At 34.3% G+C, this 25,848-nt stretch overlaps 2 protein-coding genes across 2 annotated transcripts; one reads left to right on the top strand and one right to left on the bottom strand.

Moving 5' to 3' along the window:
- Positions 1-5,596: 5,596 nt before the first annotated feature.
- Positions 5,597-6,684, bottom strand: LOC118746605. Its single transcript, XM_036480452.1, has 4 exons — positions 6,400-6,684; positions 6,150-6,314; positions 5,913-6,080; positions 5,597-5,785 (listed from the first exon to the last, which is right to left on the bottom strand). Exons 1-4 carry the CDS (start codon positions 6,445-6,447, stop codon positions 5,630-5,632), a joined length of 537 nt encoding a protein of 178 aa, XP_036336345.1. The 5' UTR covers positions 6,448-6,684; the 3' UTR covers positions 5,597-5,629.
- A 15,962-nt stretch (positions 6,685-22,646) lies between these two features.
- LOC118746606 lies at positions 22,647-23,405 on the top strand. Its single transcript, XM_036480453.1, has one exon. The coding sequence runs from the start codon at positions 22,647-22,649 to the stop codon at positions 23,277-23,279; it is 633 nt and encodes a 210-aa protein (XP_036336346.1). The 3' UTR covers positions 23,280-23,405.
- Positions 23,406-25,848: the final 2,443 nt, after the last annotated feature.

The following is a 25,848-nucleotide window of genomic DNA, read 5'->3' on the forward strand; positions in this document are numbered from 1 at the left end:
CCTTTTCTAGTCTTAGGTCACACAGGACGATTTGCTATTCTGAAGCCTGTTCAATCCAACAAAATCGTCGCGTGGTGAGTTTAAGGTCGACCCAGTTGGGATAAGGACAGGCCTCAGGCCATTCATACCTTGGAGCGCCTCCAACGTAGGCTCATTTTAGGGAGTCCCCACTAGCCACGCCGTAACGAAGATACATGTTAGCAGAACGATATTTCTACACACACACAGCTGAAATCAAGAACGTCCAACACTATCGGAACCATTGCCCAGCCTTAGCTAAACTGAGACATCGATGTCTCTCACAAATCTGCCCCAATTTCCCGGGAGGGCATTGCCATCAACTTAGATATCCGGCAGCGGGTCTGAAGACGTGAACAGAGCTCTTGAAGACTAGCATCTTTACCTCGGGTGAGAGTAAGCGTTGACCGACCGTGAGATGCCTACCCACACCAACAGAGCTCGACAATTTTGTAGATAAGGCCAGCAGTCGAGTGACCAGAGGAGTTCACAAACTTATTTAACCTAGCGCGCGTCCTGTTTTCTCTAACAATAAATTTGAGGGGGCCAGCCAGCAATCGTCTGCTAACTCTACTTTCCCCCAGGCTCTACTATTCTCGTGCTTTACATGCAACTTAATCCCACTACACATCAACATGACTTCCATGAACTTCACAGCACCACCACAGCATTGAACGCCATCAATCCAAAGGTAACTCATGGCCTTAACCGAAACCGCATCTTCGAGATAACTGTCCTAGTAGCGTTTGATTTGTCGAATGCTCCCCAATCTAATTGCGTACATTGAGACATAGTCTGCATCCATAAGGACTAAAGCGGGGAACGGTAGATTATATAAGTGGTCGACAGTCAACTTTACTCGTTGGAGATGAAATCTCCGAACCAAGAATATTTAACAGGTTTGGACGCCTACTACTATTTAACATCAGCATCTCGGAAGTTTCGTCTTCTCATTTGCTGGCAACGGCTAGAGATTGGCGCCGCAATGGCTTTAACGACCTGCGTTTTGTTATCGTCGTTATGCTTAGAAGGATTCAGTGTTTCAATTTCGTTGGGAAAAAGTCAAAGCAAAAACAAAACCAAACAAGTAATTTTTTAGCAAAAACCAAAACCGACTTCAATTCTCATATAAAAATTCAAAATTATCGGTAATTGTCGGATCTAAACAAAATTATTATGGGACTATTCTAGATTCTTTCTGATGAAATCGAAAAATCGGTTAACATGGTCCAAAGTTACGCGGTGACATGCATAAAAATAAAAATAAAATTACGCCTCTGACTTTGAACATCGAATTCGTAGGTTCGATCCCTGCTGAAGTCTAGAAAAAAAGAAGTCTGATGAGGAGATGTGGTGATCTCCGAAATAGTGCTATAACTTCTACCGCTTAGACTTTGTTGCTTTTTCTATTTTTCCTAATAAACAATCGTGGTACAAAGCTCAATAAAAATATTAAAAAAAAAAAAAAATAAAAAGAAAAAATCTGACGAACAAATAAACTCCTCCTTTTTTGAAGCCGGTTAAAAAGAGATCATAAAACAGTGCAGATCAAACGTTTCCGAGTCAAAAGTTCGCTGATTTAAGCCACATGAAGCATTTCGCACGCCGCAAGCCAAGTGACTGTGTTGAGCTGTGATTTCAGTTGCCATCCAATGCGCTTTACTTTCAGCACTCCCTCTCCCACTCCCACCCACACACCACACAGCCACAATTCTCGTATACGCTAAAGGATATTAATTTCCCAAAGGTGTTTTGGTTTTGCACACGACAACGCGACGCAACAATAGCAACAAAACCCACATTCACAGCGGCGACATTTCACTCTCAAGCAAAAACTTAACAAAAAAACAAAAACGACAGGGAAGTGAGTATGAGAAGCGGTGGCTCGGTTGGAACGCGGCTGCAGGCAGATGACAACATCCGAATGTGGCATACATTGTGCGTAGTTTTGAAACATTTGGTGAACGTAAGTGGTGATTGCAGCCTTAACTGAATTTGCCATGAGAGACAAGTTCATGCCGGCAGAAGAAGTGGCAGACGCAGTTGAAATGAAATGTGTTGCGAAGCGAACATTTCTGCGTTTGGTCATCAGGTGGCTTTAAGTGTGACTGGACTGTGGATTGATTAGGTCGATAGAGACGTACAGACGGTTCGGAAGAAGTCAGCTGGAAAAAAATTTGTATTCCTATTTTCAAATTGAAATTCAATTTCGCTTTAAGCGGGGCGAAGGAAGGTAGAATATGTTCTAAACTTTGACTGTGGACAGGCGGTCTCACAGACGGTCGAGCTCATGGCGAAGAAGACTGAAAAGGCTATGTGTGTTTATTTTTAATAACAGTTTTTGGTACCTTACAATAAAAATTTATTATTTCGACATTAACAGCGCACTTCTGGCAACTGTTTTTCCACTCATCGAAGTCTTTCGAAAACCAAAAGACTTTCGTAAGAAAATTTCCAATTCTGGTAGCTATGTATGTTGAAAGCTCTTTTCGTTCTTTCGAAAGACTAAATGAAAGAACGAGGAGGTCTTAGCGTTATTCGGTTTTTCTTTAAGCAACAAGTTTTCTAAAAATTAAATATAAAATATATAAAAAATTTTATAAAAACAAGTCAAAATTCAACTAAAACTAAATAAGAAGGAAAAATAAAATAGACGATTTTCTAAAAATTAAATGAAACTAAAAAATATATTTTCCTTTTCAAAACAATGAAATCTAAGTATTAAAAAAAATAGCTTGAAAAAATTAAACTCCTAAATATATCAAAAAAAAATATAACCTTTCTTTTTAAAACCATAAAATGTAAAAGTTAAAAGAAAATTAAGTTAAAATTTAATGAATAAAATAAAAATGAAATAAGTTGCTAAATATAAAATGAAATTAAGCAAGAATAGTTTCCTTTTAAAGCAAAAAAATTTAAAAACAAAATTAAAAATGAATAAACTTTCCTTTTTTTTGCGACTTTTGAAGCAGTGCTAGCAAAATGAGTATGCTTTTTGTCAAAAGATCTTTTCACCATGAAAGTTGGCAAGTGTGCATTTTTTGTAAGACCCTCTTTGCAGAATAAAAATTAAATTTAAAATAAGTGTATATACATTTTTTAACAATAAAAATTAAAACAAAACTAAATAAAAATAAAAATAAATAAATAAAATAATTTTATAAAAATTGAATCAAACTAAAAAACGTACTTTTATTTTTAAACCAATTAAACCCAAGAAATAAAAAAATTAAGGTTAAAAAAATTCAGTTCAAAAATAATATATGTTCTTGAATATAAAAAATTGGTGTAAATAATTTTTCTTTTTGAAAATATCAAATGTAATAATTAAAAGAAAATGAAGTTAGAAAACTTTACCAGTAAAGAAAAATAAAATAAATTGCTAAAAATTAAGTAAAATTAAACAAAAAATATTTTTCTCTTAAAGTAATAAAGTTTAAAAACTAAATTAAAAATGAAAAAAAAATTATTTAAAAATAAGTTTATAAAAATTAAATGAAATAAAAAATATAAATATATTTTTACTTTTAAAAACAAGAAAACCTAATATCCAAAAGAATGTTTTAAAAATTTTTGAAATACAACAAATATATTTATATTTCTGTTTACTATAAAAAAAAATCGCTGCCCGAGGACTCGAACTAGAGATGGGTGTGGGATAGCGGGACCCCCGGTACTGATTTAAAATTGGCCGGGATGGGCTATATCGGGAAGATCTGTAAAAATATGGCGCGAACCCTCCCGCCAAAATTCTTTGTCGACACTCCCGATAAAACCACAACCCCCGCAAATGCACAAAATCTTCCTTAAAATGGTGTTTGAAATATGCACTTTTCTTAAGCAAAACAAAATAATCGGAAGATATCAAAAATCGTTAAAAATATCGATAACAAAATAGATAAAAATAACGATAACAAAATCGATAATAAAAATTGCTTAGAAAATCGATAAAAAATTGATAACAAAATCTTTTACAAAAAAGTATCGATAATAAAATCGTTAAAAACATCGATTACAAAGTCGATATAAAAACTGATTATTATATCGATATGTTTCGAAGATATCGATAGCAAAATCGATAACAATATCGACTAGATTATCTATAACAAAATCGATAACAAAAGCGATAAAAATTTTGATTATTATATCGATAAGTCCCGAGAATCCCGAAAATATCTAGAATCCTAAAATAGTTTACAGATTGAGTCTCTGTCTCTTCCTCTATCTTCATCTTTACTTTTATCGGTGTCCTCACCCTAATCTTTTTCTTTATATTTATCTTTGTTTTTACTTTTGCGTTTATCATTTTCTTCATCTGAATATTCCCCTTCACTTAAGTAAAGTGTTTAAATTTACATTGATCTTTTAATTTTTTGCCTTTATCTTACGCATATATTTTGTTTGTTTTTATTTTTAACTTTGCCTTTATTCTTTTCTTTATCTATGTACGTACTCCCCTTTACTTTCATTCATGTATTGGTCTTTTTCTAAGTTTTATTCTTTAACTCAAGAAGCACTTGTTTCAGCCCCAACCATTTCCGTTTACCATTTCCGTTACATCATTTCCGTGTGCAATTTCCACTGAATTTGCCAATTTACTCCCAACCAACTAACCGCCGCTAACGGAGTTTCACTTCAAAAATATTTTCGTAGAAATGGTATAGAATTCTTGAAAATTAATATTTTTCGTTTTCTTCAGCAGACTTCCAATAATAATACCAAATTGTTTATTTTACCATTTTTTAAAAGTAACTGTTTTGTTTATGTGTTTCAAAAACCCGCAAAAATGCAAAGGGGACCTATAAGAAATCATTAGTATTAAGAAATGGTAAAATAAACAATTCGGTATTATTATTAGGCTCCTGAGAAACAGAGTGTTCCGATCGAAAAATATTGATTTTCAAGAATTCTATACTATTTCTATGAAAAACTGTTTTTTCCCATATAAAATATTTTTTGATTTAAAAACAAAAAAAAAAACAGGAGTATATTTTTTCGATATAGGACAATCATAGGGGATGAGAGCACTAAACTTCGATCTTTACTTTTATATATACATATAGATAAAAATATGTATATTTCTCTTAATATAAGCTTTGGTAACTTCATAAGGAATTTCGACTTTGAGCCTTTCGAAAGAGAACACTACACTGCGCTAAACAAAATGTCTTAATCAGGTAATAAAAAGCAAAAACATAATTAATCTTTACAAAGAATAACTATTTGATTTATCAATGCAGAAGCGGATTTAAACCATTGCAGATAGAGTTTACCCTTCCTTAAGATAGTAGATTTACGAGGCCATAAACTTATAAAATTTGTATGCTTTGCAAGTTAAGATGACTGTACCCTTAGGGATTTTTTATGTTATATATTTTAAGTTTTCGTGCCATAAATACATCGATTAAATTGAATCAAATTTATTTTATTACCCTACCCCATGTAGAAGTAAAGAATTTGGTTGTTCTGCTTCATTTATTTAACTCAGGGTGCATAGGTGCCATTTAAGAAGAAAAAAAAAACTTACAAAAACAACTGATTCAAACGGAATGTGCAATTATACATAGTTATACGCGTATTTATTGCCAATGCATTTTCGATTAACTATAGTTTATAAAATTCGAAAAAATAGCTTAACAAAAGCTACTTTTATTTGATAGAAAATCCAAGTGGTGTGAAAAACATATTCACCCGTTGGCACTGGCAGTACTTCGGTTGCCATGTGATTGATGTGACCCAGAGGTAGTTTATCAACGATTTCATCTTGCTGAAAGCGAAATTATTTAAATAATTTTAGATGTATTTATTTATGTATGTAAGTGGTTTATATGTTTATCCATCCATGTATGTATGTATGTATATAGCAATATGATTCAAAATAGCTCACGACTTACCGGTCCATATGGGCAACTTCTATTTATGGTCGAATATTTCTCGAACCAGCTGTGAAAGTATTTAACAACAGGATTATTGCGTTTCTTTATATATTTGCATGCGTCGATGGTGAAATTATATAAAAAAGGTTTATAGCCATTAGCTTTACGTAGCAAGGCGAAGGACATCTGAAATTTTCAGATTTTTAATATTATTTTGATTTATTTTTCTTAAAAATTTGTATTTTCTCTACATACCGAAATATTGTTAACTGGCTCATTTCTTGGAAATTTTGCACGTAATGTCAAGTATTTATAAGTGCGATTAACAGCCTTTAAACGGCAAAGGGGGAAGGTCAGGTAAGATTTGTCGACTTCAATGCATTCGACATTGGTAAACTCCACCGCTGGCATTACAGCAATCTGCATAAAGTTTATGATGTATATGTATATAAATGCATTCTGCTGTGTTGTGTAAGTTTTTCTGCTTTATATTAGTATCACTTACAATAAAAATGCTGCCGATGATCGATGCGCAAAAAATACGTTTCTTCATGCCTACTGCTGGATTGACAATGGCGTATAGCCGCCAAAAATTTAATGACTAGAATCAATAACTAAATCTGTCAGCCGTTAAGTAAATGTATTAATTTACATATATTAATGGATTTTCATCGAGTCAGCGCGCAGCTTAAGTGGTGGACATTAGTGCGTATAACTTTGACACTTGAGCCAGAGTTCGTTTCATAGAGCTACATTTCTAGCCATAACATATGTGTATAAAGGTACATACATACATACATAACATGTAACAACGGCCGATTCAACTGTACTAAGTCTGTCAAAGTCCAAATCGGCCTAATAGCAGCTACCGAACAACGGGCCTAAATATTTCTTTCATATTTTAATGGAAATTTCATTGCAGATGCATAGATATGTAACAACACATTATTACATTTTAATTGCTTAATTTTATATTATATCAGGTATATCGATTTGGTAATCAGTAATTAATTTATTTTCCGCGCAGTAATGGTGGTAGTGGTTTGAAGTCGTATTGGAATTGAACTCTATTGACTCAGAACTGAAAATATAATAATGACTTACTAACACATATGCATGTGTATATCGTTACCTTAATATAGAAAGGCCCACTATGACATATTTGTTTATATACGAAATGGTTGAACGGCTTGAAAATAAGGCGTGAGTACGGCTTGACAAAGCATTAGGCAATTCATTTATATAGAACATAAATACAAATAGGTTAGGTTTGAAATTAAACATTGTTTTAATTTGTTCGTGTCCAGTAAACGTCTTTTTCATAACTACTTCGGGAATTGCTCTCGTTACGAGTTTCGAACTACCCCTAAATGATCCCTAAATACTCCCAAAACTGGCATGAAGTAGTTCTGATGTGGTTCTGAAAAAGGTCGCGAACTTGCCCCGAAAGAATCCCGATCAAGTCTTGAAACAAGCCAGAAATGGTCGCCTTCTAGTTCTAAAATGATCCAAAACTATTCCCGAAATGTTCCTGAACAAGTCGCGTAAGAAACCCGAAATGGTCCTCAACTAGTATCCGAAATAGACCTAAACAGGTCTGGAAATGGTCCTGAACAGGACCTGAAACCATCAAAAAAGCCGTGAAACGATCTCAAACAAGTTTTAAAATCTTCCCAAAATACTCCCGAATTGGTCCTGAACAGGTCTGGAAAAGATCCTGAACATGACATGAAATGGTCCGGAAATACCTATTATGAATTTTCACGGTTGAAACTCATGCTCGCACTTGTTGAATCACAATATGAGGAAGTGTAAACAATTTTCAGTGTACACTTCAAAGCTCACTCTTACAGAATTCAGCCTCAGCGCCAGAAATAATCCCGAAATGTTCCTCAACTTGTCGTGAACTAGTCTCGAAATAGGCGTGAACTAGGCCAGAATTGTACAACATATAATACATACAAATTTATTTCATTGGAAGTTATTGGAATTCATTGACATTTTCTAAATATTTTATATAGTACTGGAGTTTTAATTAAGCTTTTTATATACCCATTTATTTTCTAAACAAATTAGTGTTATAATTCTATGAAGAAGTGAACGCAAAGATTGCTGTAGATTTTCATTATTCACCTCAGACTGCAAAAATGACTAATTAATATGAATAACCGAAAAGACTAATGACTTCAACTTTGCAGTCTTTAGTCAAATATGTGACTGATTGTTGGCTGCAGTTAAAAAGTGTTAGTCAGTGAATGTGACTGCAACGATTTAAAGTCACGAAGACTGCATTCTTCAACACCTCGGCTGCAAGCCCCAAGCTAAGGGAATTAATTTTGCTTTAGAGAAACGTGTATAAAATAGTAACGTACTAACAATTTCGCAATTTGGCAAACTCCAAATGGATTTTAGGCCCATGGCTTCTTCGACAAATTTCCTTAGAATTACACGTGGAATCCTCCTGTGCTACACGCGCACAGTCGAATAAGTTTCCCATACAAATTGGCCCACCCTAATGTACAAATGCACATATATGATTTTTAGGTGTTCTAAGCCCAACTACGGTTGCTAAGGTTCGTACACTTCACGAACTGGTTGTAGGTGAAGATTTCTGGATGGGGTAACATAATGGGCCACTGCTTAGGCGTAGGTGCGCTGACCTTATTCTAAGTTCAGCCGCCACTTTGACCTACCCTAAACTAACCCTGGACAAAACATTGTCTACCACTCGAAGAGGTAAAGTTTGCACCCAACTTGATCATACCTTAGTTAGCTATTTCAAGAAACAACGGACAACTACTAGACAATCAATAAGCCGTGGCAGCATTCAGAAAGGAAACGCTTCTGCTTAGCTGCGCACAGCAGGTAATCAACAATATTTCACGTACAGTGAACCAACAAGTGCAAGTGTAATTGCTTTTTAATTGCAGCGCCCTGTCAACTCCCTTCTTGCCATTCGCGCCCTCCGTCCGCTGTTTCTACATAAATATATCAGGAACACTTTGAGACCCCTCTACATAAGTAGTATACAGTGAAAAACTCAACCGATGGCTTGTAACACGACGCTTTCCACTTGTCACTTGCCACTTGCCACTTGCCATTCACCCGTCTGGTTGCAGCTAAATTACTTTCAGCGGTTTTTTGAAAACGCCATAGGAATATTTGTTTGTATGCTGACTAGCCACATCAACAACCTGTAAAATATTTATTTATCCTTTCAACAAACCGCACGCATTTTAGCTACCCATTAGAATTAGTGACGGCCTGCGGGTATGGTGGCGCTCGACGCTTATCAGTGCGGCTGAATGCTTGTGCTGGTGGCATTGATTGTACTAACATACATACATATGTACATAAGTACAAACATATTTTACGCGCCATTGATGTGTGCAGCTTCGAGTCATTTTAAATTCAATTTTATTTTGCCGACATCATTGTTGTTGCCGGCGGTGATAAATAAAGCAAACTATGGGAGATCGCGGAACTTAATTAAATCCCAAGCCAATAATTTCCGCAGCACATCGATGTGGCGTGTTACAACTGGGCACAGGCATGGAGGTGCTGATGTGAGAAAAGATTTGAACAGCGTGCGGTGAATGGGAGGCAGATAAAATTTGAAAATAGCGTGGAAAATCGGGCTTATACATACATATGTACATATTAATATTTACACAAGTATCTATGTATATAGGACATGACAATATATTCCACATGGAATTTATGTAAATTAATAGTGTGAAATATTTGAACTTCACGATTTTCGTGCAGCGCAGTTTTTTATGTGTTTGCGTCAGCAAGTCATGTTTATGTATTAATGAAAATTGAACAATTAACACCAGCAAGATTGCTATGACATTTTGGCGACCCCACAAATACGTCTACTAAATAAGTAGGTATGTAAGAGTACATACGCGGGTTTTACGGTGCGGTGACATAACTGGCAATTACCCTCCGCCGTTAAGTCCAATTTAATTTAGAGGGCGAACAGTACATTAAAAGAGAGAGTACTTACTAAATGTCATAGAAATCGCCCACAAGGGTGGAGAGCTTGGCAGTGAGCCCATCTTTATCATATTTTATAATTCTCCATTCAGTTTTAGCGAAATCGGTGCATGCTAAGTATTTTTGCTAACAGCTTATATGGAGCCGCAACACTGTGCAATGCACTATGGGTAATTTGATCAGTTTATGTGGCCAAATGTCATTTTTCGTATGCACAAAAATAAATAAAACAAGTAAGAAAGTCTAAGTTCGGACGGAGCCGAACATTAAATACCCGGCGAAAGTATTAAATATGTATATGTTTTTCGCCTTTCCGAATGCTACCGCTACATGGTAAACCGGGGTGTATCCATTTTGAGTAAATTAGCGTCCTTAAATTTCGAAATATTGAAGTTTCAAGCATTTCTGAAATTTACTGTTATATGAAGAGCGACCGTAATTTTAGTTCGATTTCAATAATTTTCAACGTTTTGCTTCTATGTGGCAAGCACGAATTGGTACGAATTGGTAGAACGTTTACCGAGATACATATATGTGATCATAAGTGGGCGGTGCCACTCCCATTTTTCAAAATTTTATCCTAAACGTATTTCTTGGTAAAGAATTGTTGCAAGCATCAATTTTGAATAATATAGCTTCAATAATTACTGATTTATCGAAGATTTCGTATTTCTCTAAATTACCGTTATATGGGATGTGGGCGTGGTTATTGTCCGATTTTGCCAATTTTCAATAAAATTCGTCCTACACCCAAAAGAAGTGCACATACCAAGTTTCGTTAAGATATCTCAATTTTTACTCGAGTTATCGTGTGTTATACCGAGGTTAACAACTGTGCCAAGTTTGGAAGAAATTGATGCAGCGGTTACCAAGATATACACATGTAACCATAAGTGGGCGTGGCTACGCCCATTTTCCAAAAATTTATAATATTCTTATTTTTCGCCTAAAACTTATTGTAAATATCAATCTTGAGTGAATAAACTTCAGTAGTTACTAAAATATCGCAGTTTTCGTATTTCTGAAAATTACCGTTATATGGGAGGTAGGCGTGGCTATTGTCCGATTTTGCCAATTTTCAATAAAATTCGTCCTACGCCCAAAAGAAGTGCACATACCAAGTTTCGTTAAGATATCTCAATTTTTACTCGAGTTATCGTGTGCACAGACGGACGGACGGACGGACGGACAGACAGTCACAGCTTAATCGATTTCTCTGTTCATGCTGATCATTTGTGTATACATTTGTCTATATCTATCTCGATTCGTTTTGCCTGTTACAAACAACCGTTATGTGAACAAAGTTATAATACCCTTGTGCACAAGTGCGCTCGGGTATAAAAAGATTTGATAGAGAAAACTTCAAACAAAATAACGGGGTATTTTATTTTTGTAAAAAATTAACGACAACTACTTAGCAGGTGGCCAAAGTCATCGTATGTGTGTGAAATATTTAAATCGATTTTGTGTTCTTTTTTTAGCTAATTTCAAACAACTAAATTTTATTAAAAATTGTTTAAAAAATTTGCAAAAATATAGAGAATAAGGAGAAAAGTAAGTACTTTTAAAATCTATAACTGATTTTTTTGAATTTTTATGGCGATAAAAATACATACTCCTGACATAGTCTTTAATACATTTTTTTCTTAAAAGTGCTATCAAAAACATAAAATAAAGAGTTTTGAGTTTAACCTGCCAATTTTATGTTGCGAATTTTGCCTTTTCTGAGAAAACAGCTTCTTTTGTACATATTCTTTATACGGTCAGTAGTGAACGATTTACCAGTAGGAGGAAGAACCCAAAAAGGGAAGTACACAAAAAGCTGCTTACAATTTTGTTGCTGCAAAGGCTGCTCCATTTAACTTAACAGCAGAAAAAAATTGGAAAGTCAGAGCTTTCAGGTTTTCAATTAAATTTATACAATTTGGTACGATTTTCTTTCATTACCCACTGTATAATTTGTTTTTGTAACTAAGTGCATTTTTTTCTTTAAAATAAATATTTAGAAAGAAACTGCATTTAAACTACAATCAATAAAACCACAAATTAAAAAGTGACCCCTTTGACCCATCGGCCGTCGAGGGTTGGGATTTTTCTTGGCAAAAATGTGGGAAATTGTTTACCAATCATTAAAACAATAATTTTTTTTTTTTGATAATTTAACATAATTAATTTTGATCACAGAAACGGGTCAAATTACCCATAATACGACGCTCAGAAAATTCAACACTTCAAAGAAATTCAATAGTCCGATTTTCCTCCACTAACTAATAGCTTCTAGCAATCCCTCCCTAGCAAAAAATTGCTTCCGATCAGATTAGCCAAAGAACGCCGATTGGCGGATAGGCCAAAAAATGTAAAAAGCCGACCCCTACTACGTTCGGAGAAAAAAAAAACAATTTTTCAAAACTACATGTCAAAAATACTTTAGACTCGGGGGTGTAGGTGCACGGACTAATGTGCATACATACATACATACATACATACATACATAAGTATCTGTGCCTACAGTAACTACTATATTACTTCTCCGCATAATAAAACACTAAACTTCATCTGATTTATTAATTTCAATTTAATGGCTTATAAATCAATTGCGGGACCATAGAGTTCACTCTAATTACAAATATATGCGTACATACATATATGCACATACATCCATCCATATGTAAGAATTTTTGTACATATTTAATCCCAGCTGATTACCGATGTTGCACGTACAATAGAACAAAAATTATACGCCAACTTGTTCGTATGTCCATACATAAATATGTAGCGCTGTGGCGATGAGTTAAGTGTAATTGGAATTTATTACGCTTTAATTAACATTTAAGTTGATTCGCATGGACGCCACAATACAAAAAGCCACTCATAACACCTTAATGGGAGCACACTCGAACATAATGCGAATAAAATGCATATTTACCTATGCTTCAAACACGTCTACAACATATATATATACATACATATCTATATAAAAGTACATGTCAAGTCACGTATACAATATAGATATACATACATACATACGTACAAATATGAAGGCAAGCTACCTGTGTATGTTTGTGCAAAAAAAAATCATAACTTTTTGCCCATTTCACTTCGCATGGCACGTGCTTTTGTTTGCGCAGGTGTGGGGGTGTCATATGTGAATGTGGCTTTGTTCACTTTGCTCTCGTGTAATTAAAATTAAATGTGAGAATTCATTACATCCCAGTGGGAAAAGTAGTAATCCATTACATGCGTGATAAATAAATAATGGAATGTATTTTTTATGAGTTCTAGATTCTACTACTTTTTGATATGTAATCAGCATTCGAATGTTTCGAAAAAGTCGCAAAAAATCGTATATATAAATAGGCAAACATATTTTCCTTACACCCCTTTTACGGCTAAGCTATGCTTCTAAGGTATAGCGAATTATATATGTATCATTAGAAAGGTATTTTTTTATGCTGATGTGCAGAGACTAACTCAAATTTCCAATTAGTTTAAAATAAAGCGCAAAAATCAATTCAGAAAATTATGTTATGTTATGCTAAGTGCTAAGTTCAACTCCCCTCCACTCAGCTCACGCCAACTAATGTTATTACTTCTCACCTCAACTCAGCTCAACTTAACTTTTATCTAAAGCCACTTCATTTCAATACACCTCATCTTAACTAAACTCAACTCAGCTAAACTTACCTCAACCCCTCTTAATTTTAGTGGTTGAATTTCAACCGCTGGGCAAACACTAGTAGTTGAAATTAAATCTCATTTATTCCTACATTACTGGTAATGCTTAATTGAATGCCCCACTTTTCCTGGGATATCGACGTGGGAAAAATTAAGCATTTTCGAATGTGAAAATGGCTGTTTTACTGATTATTTTTTCCATTACTATACATTAAATTTTCCCACTGGGATTCTACTATACACATGTATGTATGCATGTGTGCGAGTATGGTATACCTGTTGCCCGGACAACCTGCTACAATGTAGTGCTTAACGAAAAAAAAAACTCCAAACCAAACAATGCACGCACATACACGTTCGTATATACACACATACATATTTACACGCATATATATCTACAAATTCAAATAGATACATACATATGTTACCTCCCACCATGCAAAACATGAGAAATAAGCAACAATCGCCAATGGCAACAAATTGGCGACTCACCGATTTATTGCTGTGGTGACAAATCGGCAACATCACTTCGTTCATGTCAATTTTGAATAAAAAAGTTCTCAAAAATTCCGAAACTTATGAATTTGGCGTCAATAGTATTGGCCAAAAGCATCCAAATTATGCCCAAGGACAAGATTGAAAAAATAGGAAGTCGCACAGCGAGAAAATGAATTAATTCCGATTGTAAGTTGCAATTTGGTACAAAAAAATAAATGAAGTATTAAAAAGAATAAAATTATTCCAAAAATCGCCTGAAGCGATAAGAAAAGGACTCATTCAGGTAATAAGAAAACGACTCGCCCAGGCGAGTTGCCATCGGCGGACGTTTTAGAGCGACCGGTAATAGGAAATCGATTCGATGGCAATATTACCGGCAATAAATTTGTTTCCGAGGGCGACACGTTTTCTTATTGCTGGCAACACAAATTGTTTGGTGGGCTTGTGCAAAATTAATACACGAACATGCTTTTGAAGTGGCCACGTCATAAAGTTAAGGAAGTTGTTGACAGCGCTTTATTGATTTTGTATCTACTCTGCTAGAAAGACGGCTGGTATCGAAACAAAGCTCTTATACCTGCGAAATATCTGGGACCCATACTAAATAAAAAATTGCATACTAATCGCATTTAAGCATGGGCCGAAAACTACGGCAGCCCTCTCTAAAACGGTAAAGACGTAAATCGGACTACTATGTAGAAAAGACCCAATGAGCGGCCCTACTGTGGATAAGCGGGTAGCTGCGCACAACACCCACCGAAGTGATGAATGTGCTGCTAAATATACTTCCCATAGATAGATAGATAATTAATAGAGGCATGCACTGCGACCAGCAGGCCTATTGTGCCCCCAGATATACTTCCCATAGAGCGATATTATGGCGAATGCAAAGTGCGAAAGTTATTTAACTGGAGAGCGAATCTCCTCAACTCTGAATGGACATTTTGGTTTTTATTTTTTGAAAGATATGAATTTTTGAGTTTTGGAAAAAATCTAACTTTTTTCTTTCGCAACCTATCAATAAAATTTTATCAAATTAATACTCAGTTTTAGTATTTTTAGCAAAAAGTATTAATGGTAATGGCGAGTAAAGGACAACAAAGTATAGTATACCCTCGGTAATAGCGACAGATTACAGCGACAGTGGTTGTCACGATTACCGCGCTTTTGTTTATTATGAAATTAAAGATAAAAACAACAAAAATGTCGTCATCAATTTTATACACCTGCATTCATTTTATAAATTTGCTCTTCATACTACTCCACAAACAAATTTCAGCTAATACTGCGTCAGGAAATCTATATATCCAAGCAAGCTTCGCAAGCTGTTGAAACCGCTCGATTTGTTCGTCTAATTCGGTTAGTAACTGTTGCCTAAAATGCTGCTGATAATGATGGAAGTAGTGAATTTTTAGTAACATGTTCACTCCAATATTCAAAAACGCCCCCATCAATTCAAACGGCGTTTCTAATTGAATTTCAAAGATGTACATATGTATGTATGCTTATAGATAAAATGTCACAGTTAAGGTAATATTTTACTTACGAACGCATCAGTTGGACTTAAACACTATTTTGGCGAAGAGTCTTCCAGTTGCTTAGTGTCATAGTTGTTGTTGCTTTTGCTTGTTCCGAATAGTTCGTATGCAAAGAAATTGGAAAAATATGCAGAGAAAGCTCAATTTTGACCGGCTATAGATTCTAAAAGTGATCTAACTATTCAAAATCTTCTAAGAGACATCTTTATCGACGTCTTTTACTCCATGCATATAACAGGATGTCGGTAACGTCGATAACGGGGTTTTACCGGAGATTAGTGTCAACCAGGCTTTGAGCAAACGGCCCTTAGAGTTCTGTTACACTAGTCCAGGACTATACATCTGTATTGGTCTTATCGCCGTTAGATTCCATGACCCTAAAATTGTTGCAAAGTGTAATATTTTATTAATAACTTGAGAAAGAAAGAAAACTTTTGTTTTTACCAAAACTCAAAAATGCATGTCATACAAAAACAAACAAAAAGACACATCCGTGAAAATTTTAGGATCTTGTAAGAACATGCGGAGGTAATAATAATAAAAGATTGGCGCTTACACATATGTTAGTGTTTGGCCGAGCTTCTCCTCCGATTTGTGGCGTGCGCCTTGACGTTGTCACACAAAGCGGAGGGACCTACAGTTTTACGCCGACTCCGAACGGCGATTGTATTTTTATGAGAAGCTGTTTTTCACGGCAGAAATACACTCGGAGGTTTGCCATTGCCTGCCGAGGGACGACCGCTGTTAAGAAAACCCCTTTTTTCTATATTTTTGCGATATTGCTTTGACCAGGGTTTGAACCCAGGCATTGTGGAGTGGAAGCGCGCACTGCTTACCACTACACCACAGCGGCCGCACATGCGGAGGTACCATGCAAAAAAATTTAGCCAAAAAAAAATATTAGTTTTTGATTTATTCAATTTCAAAAATTGAGCAATTTTGCATTTTTTTTTTTGATTTTTTAATACAGATATGTTTGTAACCCCTAATATCCTCTTTAAAAAGAATCCGAACGAATGCTTTTTGTAGCTATACTAGTTTTTGGGATATTCAAAAAATTAATTTGAAAAACTGGGAAAATAGTGAAATTTTGATATTTAAGTCCTGAAACGAATTTGTTGATAAAGTTTTTAAATTTGATGAAGCCTTTATTGAGCAATCTACCGACCTTTAAACTTCAGCCATTTAACCACGACAATGACTATTTCCAACACGTCATAAAGATATTGGAACTTTAGATTTTTTAATTTTCGGAGCTTGAGCCGGAATAGTGGTAACATCTCTTAGAATTTTAATTCGAGCTGAATTCGGACATCCAGGAGCTTTAATTGGTTATCATCAAATTTATAATGTAATTGTTGTGAATTTCGGAAGAGAATGTGTTAGGGTCTTTCTATATTAAGGTAACGATATGTACCTTGACATTCAGTAGATAAATTAGAATATTTTTGTATATAAAAGCACATATATCAAGCTACTGGCTGGCTTCAAACAATTTAATATATATATATTTAAGCTTGTTTGCACCTTTTGGTTGACACTTTTCTGAAAAAATCCATATGTACGAATACATGTATGTAGGTAAGTTTACGCAATTAATTTTTCGGCAGTAAAAGTTCTACCCTTTTTCCGTTCCAATAACTTTGTTTGTTTAAAACCTACGAAAAAAATACTAGTACGCATGCACGGCGATGTGTGTGTCTCTAATATTTCTACTTCGATCCTGTCATATCAAAATGAATAACAAAAAATTTAAGATGCATATGTATATAGGTACATACATACATATGTGTATTGTAACCTTTTTATCGTAGTAAATAAAAGAAATTTTCTCAACAATAGAATCATTTTATTAAAAATTCATAGATATATGTACATTAGACTGCATCACCAAAAAAAGTTGCGGTTTTTTCGCCGGGATTAAAAAATTTGTTATATTTTAAGACGTCCACCAAAATGTTTCGGATAAATATTAAGATTGAAGTGAGCTGGACCGATTTGAAAATACCTCCAAAAACGGAGTTTTTATGAATAAAAATAGTTTCTTATAGAACTTTTTGAAAAAAGTCCCCCTCAGATGACAAACTAGATTAAGCTTAAAAAATCTGCATAAAAATATTTAAAAATCTTTTCAACGGAATCGTAAGAATGAAATTTTTTATGATTGCTTTACGAAAAACTTGATTAACTGGGCCAAAAATGTTCTGATTTAGACTTATGGGATCTCAGTAAAAAGGTATTTTCACACCGTTTTTATTTCTGGCCAAAAAAAACCGTTATTCGTTTCCCATCTTTTTTTTTCGAATACCAAAACATCGTAATTCAACTTTGAATGAGGTTTGTTTCTCCTACCTTTCTCTTCCATCCTTTGAATGAGTTTATTAGCAAAGAAATAAAAAGGGTGAGAAAATACCTTTCCAATGACACCTCTGAAGTCTAAATCCGAAGAGTTTAGGTTCAATTATTCAAGTTTTTCGTATACCAATCTTTGAAAAAAGTTAAAAAACAGCATCAAAAATCTCATCATTACGATTCCGTTCAACATTTTTTTTTAATATTTTTATGCAAATATTTTGAGCTTAAACCGTTTTGTCATTTGAGGGGATTTTATCAAAAAAGATCTTTAAGAAACTATTTTGATTCATAAAAAACTCAATTTTTGGAGGTATTTTCAAATCGGTCCAGCTCACTTAAATCTTAATATTTTTCCGAAATATTTTGGTGGACGTCTTAAAATAAAATAGATTTTATAATTCCAGTGGAAAAATAGTACCGATTTTTTTTTGTATGGGGAGCGATGCAGTCTAATGTACATTTTTCTTATTTAAACACGTAATACTTGCAAAGTTTAACGAACGAATATTTCGCATTTAAATAGACACATACATAAATATTTCTCATAAACGTATGTATTTGCAATACAGGCAAATATACATTAGGGTGGTGCATAAAATACCAACTACAAACTAAAAGGCATTCACGGAAATTTTAATATTTTAAACAAATTTCTAAGGGCCGTTACCAGAGCTTGAAAAATTTTAATTTTTTTTAAATCGCAAGAATTCGACAAAATGTTTACTTTGACCAGCTATAGCACAGCCAGTTTATGAATTTATATGAAAAAGTTTCAATACGCTGAGTTGTAGCTGGTAAGAGTAAACATTTTTTATAACATTTGCTATAAAAAAAAATATGTTTTTACTTTTTACGTAGAACAAAATAAAAAGTTGCGTGCCCCATACAAAATTTAATTGTTCACATTTTAAGCACCACCATATTATCTAATTTTTTTTTTTACATTTTGCTGATTTTCAATAAATAAACTATAAAGAATTTGATGCACACGCGTACACACATATGTATGTATGTACATGCAAGTACGTAAAAGTCAGACCAATTGTGAGGACAAAGTTGCAGGTGTCAAAGACAGGAATTTCAGTAAATGTGCAATATTGGAGCATACTCGTATATATATAACTATATGTACATATGAAAAACGTGAGTACACCTTTCCGCCTTTGTTGTATGAAGCTGAATGCTTTTCACAAGCACATTTTTTATGCGCTCGTACATATGTATGTATGTGCTTACATCACTTAACGATACAAGGTGACACCTTGTTCTTTGACACACTTTTGTAACGAAATTGTATAAAAAAATTACTTATAAATATTGTGCAACATCAATAAAGTTATCTGCGCATATATGTGACTTCTATTAAAACTTAATAACTAATGCATACATACATATGTATTAGGAACGTTATTTTTTCGCTTTTTACAACCGCTTGATTTTCGGGATGTCGTTATCAAAATCCCGAGATCCCGGAATTTGTCCCGGGTTTTAGATATTCATTACTTTTCAACAACTGAAATCGAAAAAATTGCTTATATCTCTCCTACCATAATAAATAAAATAATAAATAAATGGATTTGAAACCTACTTTTTATTTAAAGTGGCGTTTTTAATTTGTCTCTCGTACGTCAGGATTTATTTCAAAGGACTTTGTAATTCCAAAGATATGATTAATTCCAAAAATTATTTAAAAAATTCAATGCAATTTAGATTTTAAACGTGGGTACCAAATGAAAGAAGAAATCTCCTTAGAATTAAAAAAAATAACAAAACTTTTTCGGTTCACAAGAAAGAATATGTAATTTTTTATGCTTAACATATAATTTTTTCAAAAACAAATACTGCGAAATTTCAAGGATAAAATTTTGAAAGGACATTTTCAATACTTACCAGTCTTTATGCACCAAAAAGTGGAATCTGTTTAAGTTCTACTGAGTTTCCTCTTTATTTTGTTACCCATACATCTTCTCTAAGCGCATTTCACTGAATTTTTTAAATCATTTTTGAATTACTGACGTCAGAGTGAAAAACTAAAAACGCAATTTTACTATACTTGGCCCATGTTTTCGCGAATATATTGATTTTTTTGTATAAAATTTAATATCACACGGTGTCATAATAATAATGAGCCAGATTGTAAAATGTAGGTTTTATATAAAACAAAGAAATATTGCCAATACTGGTCAAGACAAAGAGTTTCTATTATTGCCATCAGTGCAAAATACAAATCCCGAAAATCCTGTGATTATTCGCCAAGAATCCCGGAATTTTCGGAACCTAAAAAAGGCCGGAATCGCGGGATTAACATACCTAATATGTATGTATGTATACATGCCGACACGTTTCAGTAAATATCAAGCGCTTTAATGGATTTCATAGAAAAATATTTTATGACACACATTCTTACTGCAACAACTAGAAAACTTTGCTAGTAGGAGAAAACTGCTGGTTACGAGGTAGAAATATCGTAGGGGGGGGGGGGCAGAAAAAATTTTATTCGAGAATTTTGGTTAATTATTCTTTAGGAGTTTGGCAAGAACACTAACAACAAAACCATTGTTATCTGAAGGCTAATGGAATAATTAATCTTCTCTATTGAAAGCCACAAGGTTGCACTTTACATTACGAGTTAAAAAGGCAGGAGTTGCTTTGACAGCAGTAATCTACTAGTTGCATAAAACCATAATCAAGTCAAATAAGAATGTTGTATGAGATTTGGTGCAATACTTCCAAATAAGGTTGATTGGGTTACCAAGACTCACAAACCTTTCAGTTTACTGGAAGACTGAAGAATTTTCTAGACAGAGTTGTCTCACCTGCGATAGAAGAGAACCGGTGTGATATTCAGTCATCGCAAAGCAACCACAGGAGTTGAGAGTTGAGGCTTTGTAAGCTTTAAAAGACCTACTGACCGTCTCTGTTCCACCTTCGGCTAGCGAAATCCAGCGATTGCGCAAGTCGTTCATTTGGACCAGCACTCGCTCGCTTCGCATATGGTTTATTTGTCCAAAAATGGTCCAAATGTAGTCAAACTCCTCTGTCAGGCGCAGCCTAAAGGGAGATCCAGCCTTCACTTATTCGCTTTGAGCGCGCCGCAAGTGAGCCGAAGTCTCTGATTACCTCTTGGTTTCACAAAAGGATGTTTATTTCCCGAAGTCACACAGTTTAGTAGTTGCATCCTTAATGGCAGCTGCCTGAGCCTGGAAAACATTACAATAGCCTGGAGGATCAAACTTGAGCCTGTAGGGTTCTGTACAAAGGACTTCTCCTTCAACCCTTCGTCAGACTTCGATCCATTCGGGTAAAATTTTATTTTTGCCTCCTCTTAACAGCTATCTCAGAACCACTCTTCCCTCTAAGCGATATTAATAGAGAAATAGCTGATTAGCGTCAGTCCAGCCAAGCAATTATCCATATTATCAGCGACGAAGTCGGAGGTGTAAAGAATATTAGAGTGTGCGAATCGTGAGCCAGCTAAGCGTCCAGTACCTCTAAGTCTGGCCGCAGGCCTTGCGACCTTAACTTTAATATCGCGTTTGCGAAAATTTCCGAAACGCGAGCGCACCTGAATCGATGGCCGAACTAACTCCTCCCAATCTTTCTTATTTTCATAGACAATTAGGCAGCCGTTAAGGCGTTTCCGGCTGTGATTACAAAATCACTTGCGTACTAATGCGGCTATTTGAGTAGTAAAAATTATTTACGCTCTTACATTCACCAAACTGGCCTGGCCACGGAGACGGAGTGCCATGACGACGAGAGCCACCGGAACATATTCTGCATGAATGCTGAGAGGTCCAATCCACTTAAAACTTGGGGTGTTTGTTGAAGCCCCTTTAGGGGGATTTACAAACCGATTAGGTGGCCTCTGTCTTAGATATTCAACCCTTAGATTGGGTAATTGGGTTCCCTATATTTTGCAGAGCTCAATCTGTAATGGATGCCTCGGGATTTTTCGTTTTGGAACTACGTATACAATATGGTACCATTAGCAAACTTCGGTAAGACTTTTGACAAGTCATGTTTCCGATTTTTCAGTCCGAGGTGTTAGGAATTCTCAAAACCGCGTTGGTTGTCTCTTTTTTTCTTTCCGAGTTGCAAATGACTGCCTCTGCAGGGCAAGCATTCATTGAAATAGCTTTGAGTGATCGCGGCTCAACTGCGTTTTTCTCTTTACTTAGGCATATTGCGGACCAGAGAACTAGAGATTTTTTGAAATACATTATAGAGCGAATCGTGATTAAGGTATAAAGACCGCAACGCCATGCTGGAGAACTGCATTCGATTTATGTTAGATCCAAATGATCCACCAAGCCTAACCAACCTAACCTAGGAGTGAATCGGTCATCATCTAGCTTCCAGATCATAACCATCACCTTTTCAAATAACAACGTTAGTCCGCCTTACTTGATTACATACTCGCCATACTCACTCACACCTTAGAAACCTCGTGCAATTAAAGTTTTAAGCGCTTTCCCATTGGAACACCTTTTAATTGCATTTCATTTCATAAAATTTTCCTGTATCCAAAGAAACATAAAATAGTAGAATCAAAATTATTGAAAAGTCAACATGAAATTCGTAAACGATTTTGTCAAAATTTTATAAAAAATTTCCAAAACATATTTTTTTACTGAACAAAAAAATTATTTAGATAAAATTTATCATTAGAAAGTAATTAAGCATGCTCAGCGTTCGAAAATTATGCCAAAAACTGCATCAATTATTCCAAGACCGTTATCCATACATTTGGTTCGTATCCGTCTTTACGGCTGTCTTCACCGGCTTTTTACACTACGAACTCAAGCACAATAGCCGTGATCTGATCTACTGGAAGGAGCTGCTCGACTACTGCTACAATGAACTGGAACATTTTGCACTCATACTCATTATGATTGTCGTGCTCATCAAAGTCACCTTTCTGGCCTTCATCATCGCTATGAATTCGCGTTCGTTCACATGGTTCGACGAACTCTCCCAACTGGAGGTGAAGAAACGCTATGCCGACTTCTTATTCATTCGTCTGATAGCTGATATCGACAAAATCGAATCGAAATATCTGCGTTGCGCCAATGAGAATGAGATTGCATCGCTGAAAAGCTTCATATTGGCGCATGAGGATATGCGTAAGACGATTGACCATTTCCGTAAAGATGCGCGTAGACTGTTGACGCCGAATGAGATCGAGGTATCGCTGCCGATCGATGAGGTATACGGCCTGATGGATGATGAAGAACGTTTGATGCGCCGCTCACGTTTCTATCATATGGACATTTCGGCAGATGATGAGCTAATCAAGTCATTGGTGAATCCGTAATTTAATTTTTGTGAAGCTTTCTTTATTTTGGGGTTAATTTGCTTTTATTGTGCTACATAGAGATTTGAATGTTTTAAAACAAAAGAAATTTTGGTTTAATAGAATCCATATTTTACCCACTCATAGCATCGTTTGAATAAACTATCGTGCTGGATTTTTCGCTCCACCGGAAATTTGCAATAAATGCAATATATTTGATGCGGAAAATGTTTAATCGAACAAACTTAAATATGTACGTAAATTATATTTAGGACTCGGTTTCAGCGGTTATTTTTATTAAACTTGAAAACCCGTCATATATTTGGAGGGAACACTTCTCCAACATCGCAGATGTTGACGGAATCCGTTCCCCGTAACCGAAATCAGTGAAGCTATTCAGATATGGCGGCAATGAGCCTAGTGAGCAGAGTTGCCACTTAGGTTTAGCGATTATTTTTTATGCTCAGTGGAACATCTGAGCATTTGTGGACTACCGGGATTTCAAGAGCTCTTCGCTTAAAAGGGCAATTCTGGCTAAGGTCGTAAGAAGTCTTTCGTAAGACAGATGAGCACACAAGTCTTAAGGCTGGTTTTCACTATGTCATATTTTGACAAACAATTTTGGCAACATATTTTGACACAACTTTATCTTCTTTTTTCATACTTTAACCGATTATATTAAGGGCCAAAAAAACAGTTAGCCAATTTAAACAACTGAATACCTATTCTGACTAAATCAATGGGTAAACATTTTTTTTGTTCCATTTGCCAATGTCTTTTCACTTATTTGACGACAAATGCCATTCTGTTTGACAGAGTGAAAACCAGCCTTTAGGAAAAAAAGCTCCCTCATACACAAATCGCGGTGAAAATCCATTTTGAGAGAAAGCACTTGTATATCATTAACTCGCGTCACTTCTGCAGTCGCAATGTCCGAGTGAGCACAGGCGTGCCAATCAAGAGATCCCAGTTCGAGTCCTCGCGGAGCGGAATCTTTTTGTCTTTTTTTTTAATTAAAATTTAATTATTATTTTTTGTTTAATTTAACATTTACATTTTTTTATTTTTACAAAGGAAAATAACATTTTTTTAATTAAATTTTGAGAAACTTATGTTATGTATTTTTTTCCCTTGGTAAAATTTTCTTTTTAAATTAGTTTTTTTTATTTTTTTTTTATTTGTTTTAAAAACAAATTTTTTTATTTTATTTAATTTTTATGAAACTTTTTGTTTTCTTTTTTAAATAATTTGTTAGTAAAATTTTTTAAGTTTTAGATTTTTTGATTAAAAATTTTTTTTTAATTTTCATTTAGATACTTTATATTTTAAAATTTATTTTATTTATTTTTTTCTTTTTACAAGCATTTTTTAATTTATGTTGTTATTCTTTTGTTAATTTCATTTTCTTTTAATTTTTAGGTCTTATTTAAAAAGAAAAATATATTTTATTTCTTTAATTTAACTTTAAGGATCTTATTAAGTTTTTAAAATTGTTTTTTTTTTCCTTTTTTGGAATGGAACTATTTTTAATATAGTTTAATTTTTAAGTACAATTTCCTTTTTTTTTTTGAATTTCATTATTTTTCTCTTAAATTTTTTTATAATTTTTTTGTTTTAAAATGAAAGCATATGTTTATTAAATTAATTTAAGTTTTAAAACACTTTTTACAAAAAGACAAACAGCATAACGCTAAGACCTCCTCGTTAGCAGATCTTTCAATTAGTTGAAAGACAGTTGGTTTTTGATACGGCTACGAATTGTAAGAGTAGTACACATCGTTATGCGCTGATGTCAATAAAGGCAAGTCAGACCGAGAAATAATTAGACACAACTGACTGAGAAGTCAGGTACTATTCTATTACAGCTCTATGAAAAATACCAACACCCTTTCTTATGTGCAGCTACTTCTGCTTGGAAAACATTAACCACTGGCAGAAATATGAAAGTATTTAGCTATGCCGGAAACTTTGTTACTCTTCAAAGAGACTGCCAACAACAATGCCAAATTTTTTATTATACCATTCTTTAATACTAGGGACTTTATTTGGGCCCTCCTTTTCATTTTTTGAGGTTTTTTGGGTCCTATATAAAATAGTTAGTAATAGAAAATAGTTCTAGCGGGTGAGAACATTAAAATTCCTTTCAGCTTTCAAATTACTCAAAAATCTATACCCAGTTTTAAGTTCTTAATAAAAGGTGTCCACTTTTAATATAACCAAAATTTATGTCTAGCTTTTGATGAAAAAATTAAGGAAAGTTTCAAAATTGCCACAAATTTATATCCTGTTCTCAAATACCTAAAAACTAATGTCTAGTTTTGAAATAGCCAAAAGTGTTTGTCCAGTTTTCCAATGACCAAAAAAGTTTACTAGTTTTTACATTCATAAAAAATTTTATCCAGTTTTAAAATAACTAAAAACGAACGACCCATTTTAAATCAGTTTTTAAATACCTAAAAAAATTATTTTCAGTTTCTAGATATCCAATAAATTATGCTCGTTTTTAAAATTGCTAAAAAATTGGAAAGCAATTTATGTCCCATATGCCATAAAATTAATGTCCAGTTTTTGAAAGCCATAATTTATGTAA

This window comes from Rhagoletis pomonella, unplaced genomic scaffold (assembly GCF_013731165.1).
Source record: "Rhagoletis pomonella isolate Grant_MI unplaced genomic scaffold, Rhpom_1.0 Rhpom_scaffold_00011, whole genome shotgun sequence".
Taxonomy (NCBI): domain Eukaryota; kingdom Metazoa; phylum Arthropoda; class Insecta; order Diptera; family Tephritidae; genus Rhagoletis; species Rhagoletis pomonella.